Raw genomic sequence first — 14,449 nt, forward strand, 5'->3', positions numbered from 1 at the left:
GGAGAGAGAGGTGTGCTTGGTTTCAACGTAACTTTATTCTTTCATGAGTTATTTACAAGTTTCTCTTTGTTCACAGCCATTGACATGTCGAAGAGGTTAACACGTGAGGAGCGGATCGAAATTGTGTTGATATCTGGTGAACGCAGTAACCGGGTCATTGCAGCAGATTTCAATGCAAGACACCCTACGAGACCACCCATCTCCCATGCTACAGTTAGCAAACTGCTTGCTAAGTTTCGTGAAACTGGTTCAGTGTTGGATTTGCCAAAATGTGGACGCAAGAAAACTGTCACTAATGAAGAAACATCAGTGGCTGTCCTAGCTTCATTCAGCAAGAGCCCACAGCGTAGCACTCGCCGCATGTCACTGGAGAGTGGCATTAGTCGAACATCCCTTCGGCGGATATTAGCTACTCACAAATGGCACCCTTACAAACTCCAGCTATGCAGCATCTCAACAGCAACCACTGACCAAAGTGAATGATATGGAAATAAATTTTTTTTTTAAATAAATTTAAATAAATAAAAACAAATAAAGGGCAGCACGGTGGCACGGTGGTTAGCACTGTTGCCGCACAGCAAGAAGGTCCTGAGTTCAATTCCAACATCAGGCCGGGGTCTTTCTGTGTGGAGTTTGCATGTTCTCCCCGTGTTTGCGTGGGTTCTCTCCGGGTACTCCGGCTTCCTCCCACCGTCCAAAGACATGCAGCTTGTGGGGATAGGTTAATTGGATAATCCAAATTGTCACTAGGTGTGAATGTGCGAATGAATGTGAGTGCGAATGGTTGTTTGTCCCTGTGTGTTGGCCCTGCGACAGACTGGCGACCTGTCCAGGGTGTACCCCGCCTCTCGCCCTATGACAGCTGGGATAGGCTCCAGCGCCCCCTGCGACCCTGAAAAGGAGAAGCGGAAGCGAATGGATGGATGGATGGAAAACAAATAAATATAAAAGAAACAAAATTAAAATTAGAACACAAAACAAGAGCCTCAATACAATATACAATTAAACATGAGCATTTAAAAAAAAACTTTTAACAAATAAAGTTACTTTATAACCTTAGGTTTTATATATGTTGACAATACCCACTACACTTGTAAGGTTCATAGTTTGTTTAAGTTATACTTTTCTATGCTTTGTCAATTTTCAACAAATGACTCATTAAGTTAATTCAGGTTTCTGAGCTATCATGTTTACAGGCAGAATGACACTCAATCAAAAACAAACCTGATGTGATATTCAGTTTCATGATGAGGTGAAACTGAATATCAAAAGATAACTACAGCAGCTTGAGTAGTGTGGAGGGAAGAACTCACCGCTGCAGGGTTAAGGAAAGATGTTTGTGTAAACATTTTTCAATTTTAAAATAAGCTTTTCAGCTTCTACAAACATCTGGGAACCCAAATGCTGCAGTCTCACATGCATGATTCAGAATTTCAAAACACACAAAATATTTTTACAGCATCACAGGTCTAGAGACTTCAGCTGGCTCAGTTTAACTGTCACACTCCTAATACATGTACATGATACATGATTTGGAGTTGTCTTTTAGCCAAAGTCTGAATGTCAACAAATGTTTGCTGCTGTCTTGTGACAAAAGGGTTAACTGCAGGTAGTTCTGCATGTTGGATTTGGCATTTTTAAACCAGATGCAAGCTCGATGGGGATTTGTGTCTCTAGCTGGAAGTGAACCAGCAAACTTTCACTTTTCTCTCTTTAAAGAACTGTCTGTTTCCATTATCTAGTAATCACTGTGTGCAGATTGAGTCCCCAGCTGTCTCAGGGGGTGCTGCTGGAAGAGGTGAGCGATGCAGTGTAGTGTATGAAAAGAGGGAGGTCCTCCAGTATGTGGAAAAATATTAGTGGAGAACTGAAAGCACAAGAAAATCACAACTGAATGAGTCAGTTGTGATTTTTCAAATTTTTTTTTTCAAAGTTCCTTTCACTATTACTCTGAAATTGAGTGCAAAGCAGTATATATGGAAAACTAACACAGGAAACACCTGACGTGCTAAAGCCTCTTTAAAGATGTTTTACAGCATCTGGTCACCTTATAATGATCCTGCTGCTCAAGTTCACTTTTAACACATTAACCAGTGAAAAGGTTGTACAGCTTATCCTTTTGTGGACTGAGTAAAGAGGAAATGTATACTGTCTAAGACAGTGTCAAGTGACCATCGAGAAACGAGTTGCATTCCTTCTCTTTTCTTTTTCTCTTGTTCCTCATTCTCACTCCAGCACTTACAGGAACACTCCTATGACTGATTTGTTTTTTTTGCAGAAGAAGTAGGCAAGGAATTACTTAGCATTCTTTTATTCATCTGTTTTACCTGACTTAATCCTGTAATACAATGGTATGTTAATAAAATGTATGAATAACATTTGAAATTGGTCTTGTTTTAAATAATCCCAGTCAGGCTACACTCCTATATTTTATTAAGAAGTGTGGCCATCAAAAAAAACATTGGAGCACAGGTTTAATTTAACTCAACTTTTATAAAGACAGAAGTAGACACAAAAGTGAAAAACCATGGACATTAATTGTAATGATAATGTGGCAGAGCGTTTTCAAAACGCTGTGTTTTCCTTGACGAAAACGCCGTCTCAGTGTGGACGGGAGGCCAAAAAAATAACATAATGTCACAAACAAGGATGCAGTGGACTCAAGAGCAGACTCAATTGCTCGAACTATGTACAATTTATTGAAAGGAAAAGGAACTTAAACAAGACTGGGTCTAACAGAAATCATTCGCAGGAACTGAGGGAGGCCCGAGGGCGGAGAAACGGACGTAGAACACAGGGAGAACACGGGCGGGAACTTTTGAAAACACCGGCTATTAGGCGGGGAAGGGGTTGCCGTGGGAGCGTTCCAGGGATGGTTGAGAGTGTGGGGAGGCTGGTCCAGGTTCCAAGGTGTCCAGGGAGGTTGAAGTACGGGCTGGAGGGCAGGCTGAGGAGAAGATGAGTGTGTGGTCCTCGGGTTCTGGGCAGACGGGAGAACGGGACGGAAACAGAACCAGCACTGCTGGTGAGTACGACGGGTGATGAATCACGGGTGGTAGCAGGACGAACTGGCGAGGAGTAGCAGGCAGTGCTGGCTTAAAAACCCTCTAGATGGAGCCCCGGAAATTGGAAGCAGGTGATGAGCTGGCCAACTCCACCCCAGGGGACGGACAACAGGAACCTGGACCACACCCGACCAGACACTCCCACAGCATATGACAAATGCACATGATTATGGCAAATACTGAAAACACATGAGAACCTTTGATATTATAAAACATATTATGTGTAACTATAAAAGTAGACAAGAAATGATAGGGACCCCGGCTTATTAAAATGTAAAATTTATAACTGTAGCCTAAATAAAAGCAAAAGTTGAAAAAAGAATTACTTATAATACTATATTTTATTAAAATATCCAATTAACTGGGTATATGTCATCTGACGGCAGATGTTTCATGTTGGTTGAGAATTTATTTTCGTTATCTTGCTCCAGAATGCTTCTAGCAAGTCTTGAAACTTGACAGAATTACATCTGGGAACTTGGGAAGTCATTTATGAATCTCTAAATCCTGTGTGTCCAACTCCAGTCCTCGAGAGCTACTCTCCTGTAGCTTTTAGATGCATCCCTATTCCAATACAGTTGAATCAAATGATTGGATTACCTCTTCAGCATGCCATCAAGTTTGGCAAAGGCCTGGTAACAAGCCATTCATTTGATTCAGGTGTGTCAGAACAAGGATGCGTCTAAAAGCTGCAGGACAGTAGCTCTAGAGGACTGGAGTTGGACTTTCCTCCACCTGGAAGTTGTGTTTCTATGACCTCTTATCCTGTTGTCAACTCTGCAGTCTTGGAGTAACCAGTCTCTTTCTTCTGTAGTGTCTCTGCAATGCCTGAAAGTCTACAAGAGTAACTTGCTTGCATAACCATAACCATAACCTGGCAAAACATCTCTGACTTGCAAACCTGCTAGTCAACAGTTTTGATTAAAACAGTAGATGATAGTTAAGAAGGTTAAATAAGACTCCCAGTTTGATACTAAAAAGTAATAACTCCTAAAAAGGCACATTTTTGGGAAACAGTTCATTATGTATTCAGTGGAAAATTCCAAGACTTAACTGAGATTTTGTAATGTGTGAAAGACTAGTGCTTTTAATTACACACTATACAAAAAGCACAGGTTTTGAGGCTTCCTCTTATTTGGTGTGAGGCAGAGCCTGAGAGTGAGCGTCTCAAGATCAAGAGCTGCTCAGCCTCCCTAGTCACTTAGTTTCAATTCCTATAAGCGTATCCATTAATGCTGTCAAGAGCACCCACAACACGTAAATACTCATCAAAAAAAAGCCAACATCTCAACAAATTCACTCAAGTCCTGTACAGCCAGATGTGTTGTTATATTTTATCTTCTTTAGGTTGATGTGTTGTAAAGTTTCTAGGTGTCCAGAGCCTGTTCATTGAGCCTGAAAGTAAGAAAACTAGTGCATTAATTAAAATAATTCAATTAAAGTGTGATTTATATCCACAGAACATACTCACTCAGGAGCAGTCTTGTTTCTCAAGTCCACAACATCATAGGGGTGATGGTCCTGCTCTTGTGGTTGAAATGGCTGAATAGTGGAGTAGAGAGTCTCTGTTTTATTCTTGGACAAGCAGATTTCACTGTAGTCAGGTTCCTCCTCTGCCAGCGGAGGTGAGAAGCTTTCATACTTGAAATCAAAGTGTAAGTGATGCAAAACAGAACAAACATTTCAAATTAAGTGGTGAAAAAGAGGAGTGGTAGGATTAAATGTGGAAAAGACTGACCCTATACAGAAGCAAGATTATTAAATGTATTTTCTTTACCTTGAAGTTCTCCACTGTTTCATTTCCTGACCTCTTTTTTCTGGTCAGTGAAACAGATGAATATAGAAACAGGTGGGGCCAGGTTAGTGTGTGAACTTGAGATTGAATCTGGTTGATGTGAGAGACAAAACATTGATGTTCACCTGGTCAAAAAGCAGACAGTCAGAAGTATTAAAACCAGCAGAGCTGCAGAACCTCCTGCAGCTGCTGGTGTCCATGTTCCTGTGATACTTTGGACAGTGAGAGTCTTTGGAGCAGAGCTGATTTCTTTGTTGGTTTTCACAGCACAGGAGTAGCTTCCTGCATCCTCCCTGCTGACTGGGTCTAGGATCAGATGTTTGTTCTGGTTCTCTGTCGTGTTCAGATGTTGACTGTTCAAGTACCAAATGTAGTTTGTGTTGTCAGTCAGAGGACAGCTGGTACTGCAGGTCAGTGTGACTCTCTGACCCTCTGTCACTACTGCAGAAGGACTCATCTTCACTCTCAGCTCTGAAAGAGAAACATTGGTCAAAGAAATCTATTTTATAGCAAATCTCCTCTGTGGCTTATGCATTAAATGTGAATTGTGAATAAGAGCAAAATGATAAATGAAGTGGTTCTTATATAACACTTTTCTACTCTATTTTGAGCACTCAAAGTGCTTTACACAACTTGTGCATTCACCCATTCACACTTTTTTTCTGCCATTTCTCAGTGCTTCATAACTAACATCCACATATATTCATACTCTGATGGATGCATTGGAGAGCAACATGGGTTTAGCATCTTGCCCAAGGATACTTGGCATGCAGACTGGAGCAGACTAGGAGTGAACCACCAACCTTCCAGTTAGTTGGTGACCTGTTACAGCCACCCTGTAACATATGATACATTACACTGTATTATTATTATTATTTTTAACTAAAATGAAAACAAAATGCAGAAGCATGTGTGTTAAAAACTAGCAACATTTTATGATTATAGTATAGTAGCAGGTAGTAGCAGTAACATCTATAATAATTGTACAGAAATAAAGCTGACTACTTCATGGATTTCCCCTATCGCGAGTTAGTGCCTGCCTTTTGCTTAGTATTTTTTTTGAATAAATAGTGGCACAGATATGCCATGTGTTGTTGTTTATCTCAGGTTACATTGGAATGAACATTATGCACAAGTTTCTATGGTCTCACATCTGTCCACTTCCAGGTGCTACCAGCTAAATCTAAGCTTTATCACTCCCACTCTCCCACACTGTCAAACTGTGCCATCACTGGTCTTGTCCAGTCAACTTCTCCAGGCCAATCAGCATTCATGCTTCATACATTAAATTTCATTGCACATCTGTCATTCTCCTTTGCAAATGCCTTTGCATAACCCACCTCCCCTGCATCTCTGACACTCAAGCACCCAAGCTCCATTCGAGCCACCTTCTTCACCTCTACAATCAGAGTCTAGGCTCTGATACAGACTGAGCAGCATTATTCTGAAAATTTTCACAATTTGTACATGCAGTTTTTTGCAGGTTAGTGAACCTCTGCCCATTTTTACATGTAAGAAACTCTACATGCTCTTTTTATTTCTTATTACAGACCTGTTGCCAATGAAACTAATTAGCTGCAAAACTTCCTCCAATTTGCTTTACTCTTGCCCCGTCCCAACATTTTTGAGAAACATTTCTGGCATCAAATTCATAAGAAAAATATATTCTTATATGTTTGATTTGTTTTCTGTTTTATATTGTGTGATTTTTACAAATCACTGCATTGTGTTTTTATTTTGAATTAATTCAGATTTTATAATAAAGAATAATATAGCAGAAACATTTTTGCCTGTTGCTCTATTTTCACCTGTAAAGCAGGACTGGGGGTAGGCGGAGGTTTACCCTGGTGCAGGTGTGCCGCGGTCAGTTGATGAATCCGCGAGTTTCTCTGTGAGTTTCCCATTATGTCGTTGCGCACTCGGTGCTTGCTTGGAAGTTTAGGGGTTTTTTTCGCTGTAAAAAGTTTTCTTCCCACGCACAGCGGACGCTAATGTTTTTGTCACTTTTTATGGAATCAAACTCAAAGTAAGGTCAGTACTTCCACGCTTTAAACGCTGCACGCTCATATTCTCTCCCACAATCGATATGTGATCCATTGTTGATCTGCACACAGCTGTTGTCACCAACGGCGCACTCGCTTATGTCACTGTCGTGAGACATTCTCGCAAAAAAATCACGGTTTTAGTAACGCAGCGTTCCTACGGGAAAGTAACGGTAATCTAATTACCGATTTTGCAATAGTAATCCCTTACTTTACGCGTTACTTGAAAAAGTAATCAGATTACAGTAACGCGTACTGCCCATCTCTGCTTTTAATGATGTAAGTTTATTTGTGATAGAATGCTGCATGATGATCTTTTCATTGCTCAGAACTGATTGTTCTTTATGAAACGTGTTCTGATATTTGTATCTGAATCTTTCCACAGCGATAGTAAGAAGTTGAACAAGCAGTTCTGACCTTGTGCACACACACACACAATCACATATGCACATGCTCATGTCACTGAACGAATGTATTAATTCCTGCTGTATAAATAAAGAAAGCAGACGGTGACAGAGTGCAAGTCCGTGAGTGTCTCTTACGTGTAGGAGCGCTCTGTCACTTGTCCTCGCGAGTAAAGACAACTGCAGTGTTTGTGTTTTCTAACTCAAGTGTCTCAGCTGAAGAATTGCGGGTGATTTTAAGAAATCCCTTGTCAACAGGAAATGCAGAGTTTCTACCTCAGGTAGTGTTTAGAAATAAAATTAAGTCAGCATTAACATAGCATAAACATTTTATGAGTGGGTGAGAAGGTGGTTAGCACTGTTGCCTCACACCTGGTTCAAATCCAGGCTTCAGTCTCTCTGCATGTTGGAGCTGTGTCTGTGTGCGCTCTCTCTGAGTACTCTATCTCACAAAGACATGGGTTTGGCCAACTGATGAAATTAACCATAGGCATTATGTATTATGCCTTAATCAAGATATGTCAGAAGTACAATATTTTCCTTTTTTGCACTTAAAACATCACTGTAGTATGGGTAATGCATATATAGTGCAAAATTCACAAATACACAACAGTGGCAGTAAAGATTAGATGTTTATAGTTTTACTGCTGTTTACATTCACTGCCACTATCTTGGATGGGACCTTGAAACTTGAAAATGGATATGCACAAGAAATGAATGGCTCGAGAAATCTGATGATTGCATCATGCATTTGTGCGATGACTTACATTACATATGTAAGACACAGTTGAATGATGGCTCTTCATATTCTTTTGTAACACAAAATGTACATATTAAGAGCTAGTAGGTTTGAAAAAAATAATATTTTTACTCTTGCTTACTGACAAACCATAATTACCTGTGACAGTCAGAGTAACTCCAGGAAAATCAGACTGTTTCACTTCTTCATTTTCTGTTGTGATGGTGAACCTGTATTCTGCTGAGTCATCTCTCTTCAGCTTCTTTAATCTGAGGATGTGTTGGTTCTTCATGCTGTCATCATACTCCACATGATCTGCATCCTCTGTCAGGTTCCTCCTGATGTCCTCCTCAGCATTTCTCTTGACTTTATACCAACATTTAGACTGTATCTGCTCGTAGTCAGGATGTGAGTATTTACTGGAGATGTTGACTGAAGATCCTTCCAGAGCACAGATTCTGCTGTGGACATAATTCAAACTCCAGCAGGAATCATCATTAACACCTGAAATATCGATAAGACACAGATATTTTAACTGAATTTGTCAAATCAGTTTATTTATATTATATATTTAAACATAACAGATGTTGTGGGTCGGCTAACAACTGACAACAAAGTACAACGCAACAACTAAAAAGTACTTTAAATTATTGTAATAATTAGTGATAAAAATACAAAATCAACTAAATAATTTATAAGAATAAAATAATAACATTAAAAATATATAAATCTGGGAAGGAAATACATTCAGGAAAATGACAGACTGAGTTACTCTTGGCTGAGACTGAAAAAGCTGAGGAGAAGTCAGGAGATGAATACTGTTAGTATCATAGATGAGCAGATCTGAAGAGCGAGATGAGTCCAGAGTTTTGGATCTGCAGCTGAGAATTGTGATGTGATCACCAACATTTACAAAATAATTTATCACTCATTAATGATCAAGAAACTGACCTAGTTTCAGTCATTGTGGAAATGTACAGTTTATGAGGTTGGGGAAAACTGCAGTGAGCTGAGATTCAAGAAGTCACTTAGATGAATGACGAAACGTTTCTCCCACTGAAAATGCTATGTCCAGATGAACAGAAGGAACCGTTTTGGATTTACTAGTGTGATGATTAATAGACTTAGTATTAATTGCAAGAAGGGGTGATAATGTTTTGAGAAACAAAAGCTTTAGTTCTTTGAAAGTTGAGAGACAATAAGTTTACTCACAGATGTCAGCAGAGCGCACATCCTCAAGACCTTTTACAGCACAAGACAAACTGTCTGGATGAGAGATGGAAACTAGAATCTGTTTTCCCTCCTGCACTGTAGGCTTTCTGTCTCATACCACACAAAGGAAATCAGAGGCTCAGTCAGAAAACAGCTGCTGTTACAGGTCAGTCTGATGTGACCTCTGTGTTCAGCAGGAGTCCTCTGGACATGAATTTCTGTTGGGAGATGATGAACACATTTTCCACCAGTTCATCTCTGTCATGTCAAATAAATTAACAAATAAAAATGAAGTTTCAAAGTGCAGTTTGTCCAGAACTTCACCTCTGGGATATGTGATGGAGCAGGACTCGTCCACTGATGTCTGCTGAGAAGAACACATTCTCCCTTTAGCATAGGTCACACTGAAGCAGGTCTCTGTGATGGAACCTGAGAAAAACCAACAACTTTCAGTAAATTCATTAGAGTCTGAAGAGTAAAGTGTTTGTGTTTAACATCTCATAACATGATGAGGAGGTGTCCATCATGACTCACCCACAGAGACTTGAGGGGCTCTGAGATGCTCGTAGCCTTTGACAGCACAGGAGTATGTGGCTGCTTCCTCACTGCTGAGCAGCTCTTGGTACCAGGGAGACCAGTCCTCATAGAGAAACTCTCTGTTCTTGTACCAGATGTAGGCTGCAGGCTTTTCAGTCAGAGGACAGCTGCTGCTGCACATCAGTGTTACTGTCTGTCTCTCTGTGGCAGGAATCACCTTTACCTGCAGCTCTGAGAGGTCACATGATCAACATGAATACACTGATCATTCATAAACTCATTCATTTGTGATGCATTTGTAAAAAGAACTGTACCTGTAACTTGGAGATGAATTCCACTTTGCTGACACTTTGATCTGTCAGCAGTTTTAATGCAGCAATAAAAATTTGCATCTCTCTCTGTCAGATTATTGATTGTTAGAGTGAAATTACTCTCTGCTGACATGCTATACTTTACATGTGTTTCCTCTACTGAGAACATTATCTTGGAGACAGTATCGTGTCCAGTGTACCAGCTATTTCTTGCAGTGGGATGTTGATGTGAGCAGGGCAGATTCACTGATGAACCTTTCAAGGCACAGATGCTGTTTGTTTGTCCCTGAACACCTTTAACACAACATTTGAATAACAACCATGGTGAACATTTATACTTTCTTTTCTGTGCTAATATGTGATGACAGCATGTTACTGTGAAGGATCACAATCTGGTGCTTTGATACACTTCAGAGTTCAGAACTTCAAAACAAGAAAAAATCATGTTAACAGTAAATCTCTTAAGTGAGTTTGTTTAGGAAATTCACTTTAATTTAACTTCTTAGAAAAACTTGTAACTTTCTGCATCTTTTTTCTAGATTCCAGAAACATCATCACAGTCATCATGAGGAGGAGAAACAAATTATTCCTACCTGACAGACACAGAATGAAACCCATGAACAAACATCCAGCTTCTGCCAACAACATGGCTGCTGTAGATTTTCTCTTCTAATCAAAAAGTTGATTGTGTGAATATAATGTAGTCCTTGCTATGACTTCTGTTAATATCAAAATTTATAAAATATCAGAAATGTGAATAAATGTTCAAATTCATGACCTGTCTAAGAGGAAAAACTGAATACCGAGCTGATTTCAGCGTGTCTGCAGGACAAACACGTTTTAACACGACCAAAGTCACTTCCTCCTTTATGATAATTTTTTTTTTCACAACAGAGCCCTCTAGTGAAGAATGCATGTTTGCAGCAGCTATTGGACTCTTACTTTTGAATCACCTTTACCTTCAGCTCTGAGAGGATATGCATTCATCGGTGTGATAATCATAAAATAATCACTATTTACAAGCATCATACTGAAACAATGAGTTTAACTCTCCTGTCCCAGCAGTGTTCTTGGTTGTTTCTATACTTGTTGCAGTAGTAAATGTTTGTCACATCCTTGATCACCTGTGTAGGAAAGCCATCAGACACGCCCACGACCCTGGTTTCGTCTGTAGAGAACATACTTGTTGCCCTGCTTGTGCATAGTGTACCATTTCCAGTTGGACTTTGCTTTATCTGACCTTTTAATCCATAGATGTTTTAGATGTTTTTTGTGTGTCCAGTCATCCCTTTACCAGAAACTTTCATTAGCAGACATCAAAGTTTTTAAATGAAACAAAGAAGTGAACCTTAAAGAACATGTATGCTTTCCTGCTTACATGTTCCAAAAGCATGGCTCTCCTCAACCTTCAGCTTTTATTCAGAAACATTGATGGTACAGCTGTTTTTGTATGCCTGATCACTGTCATGACAACAAGGTAGGTTGTTGTTTTGTAGGTGATGACAGATGGCATTAAGTTATTATATAAAAATGTCTTTCCTTCTTTAGAAGGAATTCATCTTAGTAAAAGAAGAAGAAGACATAGCGACCATGGCTCAGGGGGTTGGGAAGCGTATCTGTAACCGGAAGGTTGCCGGTTCGATCCCCGGGCTCTCTGTCCTGGTCGTTGTGTCCTTGGGCAAGACACTTTACCCTACCGCCTACTGGTGTTGGCCAGAGGGGCCGATGGCGCGATATGGCAGCCTCGCTTCTGTCAGTCTGCCCCAGGGCAGCTGTGGCTACAACCGTAGCTGCCTCCACCAGTGTGTGAATGTGAGAGTGAATGAATAGTGGCATTGTAAAGCGCTTTGGGTGCCTTGAAAAGCGCTATATAAATCCAATCCATTATTATTAAGAAAAGAATTGTGGTACTGTATGAGGAGGACAGCAGTGGGACAGAGGAGGGTGAGACTGCTGGAGGACGTATCAGAACAGTAAAACAGAGGTGAGGTGTGTGGTTGGGGTGAGAGATGGATTCAAACACAGATACACACACACACTGTTGTGCCTGCTAACTTACTGCATCACGGTATGGTACGGCAGCTGCACTGAGGTGGATAGACCGAGGCTACAGAGTGTAGTCATGACAGCACAAAAGATCATCGGCTGCCCTCTCCCCTCCCTGATGGACATTTATTCCTCTTGCTGCCTCAACAGAGCAGCAAACATCGTCAAGGACGGCTCCCACCCTGGTTTCAACATGTTCAGCCTGCTTCCCTAAAGAACTGTGCAGGGCGTCTAGCAAAGTTTTGCCAGGGGGCCAGGTAGGGCATTAACAGGGAAAGGGGGGCACAAAAACATACTTTTCTTTCTAATTGTCATGTCTAGCTTTTAATAAATAATTATCTGAATCTTACAACCAAAGTTTTCATCTGATGTAAAATGTATAGAAATACATTATTGTATATAGAACTATTAAGTCAAATTTATAACATAGAAAGCTTAGTACTTTTTCCTTTGGAAACCATCTGTGCAGTCTGCAATTTTGTTGAAGAAAGATGTTGAATCTATTTAATTATTGTAGAAAAATTATTGATTTCTGTACATTTTCTTATGCGTGCATTAAATTAAAATTGACTACGTCAATTAAGCATTATGGTAAATGGTAAATGGCCTGCATTTGTATAGCGCTTTTCTAGTCCATAGGACCCCAAAGCGCTTTACACTACATTCAGTCATTCACCCATTCACACACACATTCACACACTGGCGATAGCAAGCTACATTGTAGCCACAGCTGCCCTGGGGCGCACTGACAGAGGCGAGGCTGCCGGACACTGGCGCCACCGGGCCCTCTGACCACCACCAGTAGGCAAACACGGGGTTAGTATCTTGCCCAAGGATATTTGGCATGCAGTCAGGAGGCAGCCTAGGATCGAACCACCAACCTTCTGATTAGTGGCTGACCTGCTCTGCCACCTGAGCTACAGCCACATCTATGCATCTCGCTCACACTCCATGAAGGAGCGTGAGTGAGAAACACAAATCCAATGCTCACCCTGCAAAGCCATCTCATGCAACAACGCCATCTAAGAACTGTTTTAGATGTGGTTCAAACAGTCATTTAGCCAACCTTCGTCAGTGTCCTGCTGCCAAAGCTACATGTAAAATGTGTCATAAAATTGGACATTTTGCTCGTGTCTGCTGCTCATCCAAGACAAAAGATGTATGGGAAATCCATTTACCACAACTCACAGTCCTCTACTTAACAGATCCTTCGCATGCATCAAAAGGATTGCAATGCAGCATAAATGTGAGAACACCTATCTCATCAGCTAAGGACATTGAACTGATTGTGTACACAGGTTCTGCAGTTTCTATCTTGCCTAACCACATCTACAAAGAGCACTTCAGCGATACACCACTACAACCACCTGACCTTCAACTGGTTACATACACAAAGAAAACAATTATTGTTAGGCTGCCTGCAAGTCACAGTGAGCAGAGGAAATGCATCCGCCTCAGCTGTTTTCTTTGTTGTAAAAAAAGGAACTCCTCTTCTTGGAAGAGATCTGATGGAAGCACTGAATGTCAGCATTGCAGGCAATACTGTTCTACCTCCATGTACTGATCGTACTGCTTTTGTGATGTTTACAAACCCATCACCTGCTCCTTGCATCCCTGCTGCCCCGTTTACTCAAAGCTGGTGTCATTGAACGGATTGATGCATCACCATGGGTATCCCCAACTGTTGTGACAGGACAGAAAACTGGTGGAATAAGGCTGTGTGCAGACCTCCGTGAACCAAACAAAGCTGTGATCACTGACCACTGCTGCCCCTGCATGAAGACAGCAGAGATTTTACAGCATTCATTACACATGATGGACTCTTCAGATTCTGTAGAGTACCTTATGGACTGGCCTCTGCCCCCTCAGCTTTTCAGAAAATGATGGCTGAAATCCTTAAAGACCTCCCAGGTGTCCAAAACTACCTGGATGACCTTACTGTCTACAGTAAAAGTGCAGCTGAGCATGACCAAAACCTTAGCACTGTCCTGCAGAAGCTCAAAGATGCTGGACTTGTGCTTAACGAAAACAAATGCCATTTTAGGAAGACATCGCTACGCTTCCTAGGTCATGTTGTCACTGCTGATGGCATTCTTCCTGATGAGGAGCATATTGATGTTGTTTTAAGAGCCCCTCCCCCATCTGATGCTGTTGCTTTGAAATCCTTCCTGGGCTTGGTGTCATGGTACTCCAAGTTCTTGCCAAACTTTGCAACTGTTGTAGCCCCTATGTGTGCCTGTGCTAACAACAAGAACACCTTCACATGGACTTCAGATGCACAAGAGAGCTTTGAAGAAG

The 14,449-nt window shown here is 40.9% G+C and overlaps 2 protein-coding genes across 3 annotated transcripts in view; both read right to left on the minus strand.

Moving 5' to 3' along the window:
- Positions 1 to 10,971, minus strand: part of LOC102295277 — a 21,409-nt gene extending 10,438 nt beyond the window's left edge. Inside the window, exons 1-3 of the mRNA XM_014331174.2 lie at positions 10,699 to 10,971; positions 10,109 to 10,399; positions 9,893 to 10,025 (exon numbers count right to left, since the gene is read on the minus strand). Coding sequence (XP_014186660.1) covers positions 9,893 to 10,025; positions 10,109 to 10,399; positions 10,699 to 10,753 — 479 coding nt within the window. The 5' untranslated portion in view covers positions 10,754 to 10,971. The remainder of the gene's footprint in view (positions 1 to 9,892; positions 10,026 to 10,108; positions 10,400 to 10,698) is intronic.
- LOC121813322 (carcinoembryonic antigen-related cell adhesion molecule 21-like) lies at positions 2,625 to 9,930 on the minus strand. Of its 2 annotated transcripts, none has more exons than XM_042217019.1 (8): positions 9,792 to 9,930; positions 9,582 to 9,686; positions 9,258 to 9,475; positions 8,205 to 8,549; positions 4,986 to 5,331; positions 4,843 to 4,882; positions 4,537 to 4,706; positions 2,625 to 4,460 (listed from the first exon to the last, which is right to left on the minus strand). In XM_042217019.1, the coding sequence occupies exons 4-8, from the start codon at positions 8,335 to 8,337 to the stop codon at positions 4,433 to 4,435; spliced, it is 717 nt and encodes a 238-aa protein (XP_042072953.1). In that variant the 5' UTR covers positions 8,338 to 8,549; positions 9,258 to 9,475; positions 9,582 to 9,686; positions 9,792 to 9,930; the 3' UTR covers positions 2,625 to 4,432. The 2 variants fall into 2 exon arrangements, with proteins under 2 accessions (XP_042072953.1, XP_042072954.1); XM_042217020.1 differs by having other exon boundaries at positions 3,714 to 4,460; positions 4,537 to 4,682.
- Positions 10,972 to 14,449: the final 3,478 nt, after the last annotated feature.

The sequence above is a fragment of the Haplochromis burtoni genome, unplaced genomic scaffold, assembly GCF_018398535.1.
Source record: "Haplochromis burtoni strain Fernald_Lab_line unplaced genomic scaffold, NCSU_Asbu1 Contig_1496, whole genome shotgun sequence".
Taxonomy (NCBI): domain Eukaryota; kingdom Metazoa; phylum Chordata; class Actinopteri; order Cichliformes; family Cichlidae; genus Haplochromis; species Haplochromis burtoni.

What these genes read in the sequence shown, in the direction of transcription:
- LOC121813322 (XM_042217019.1), bottom strand. Translation starts at nt 8,337, where the DNA reads ATGAAGAACCAACACATCCTCAGATTAAAGAAGCTGAAGAGAGATGAC. An exon ending in AGTTACTCTGACTGTCACAG is followed by an intron (nt 5,332 to 8,204) that starts GTAATTATGGTT and finishes TTTCTCTTTCAG; the next exon opens with AGCTGAGAGTGAAGATGAGT. An exon ending in AAACAGTGGAGAACTTCAAG is followed by an intron (nt 4,707 to 4,842) that starts GTAAAGAAAATA and finishes TTTGATTTCAAG; the next exon opens with TATGAAAGCTTCTCACCTCC.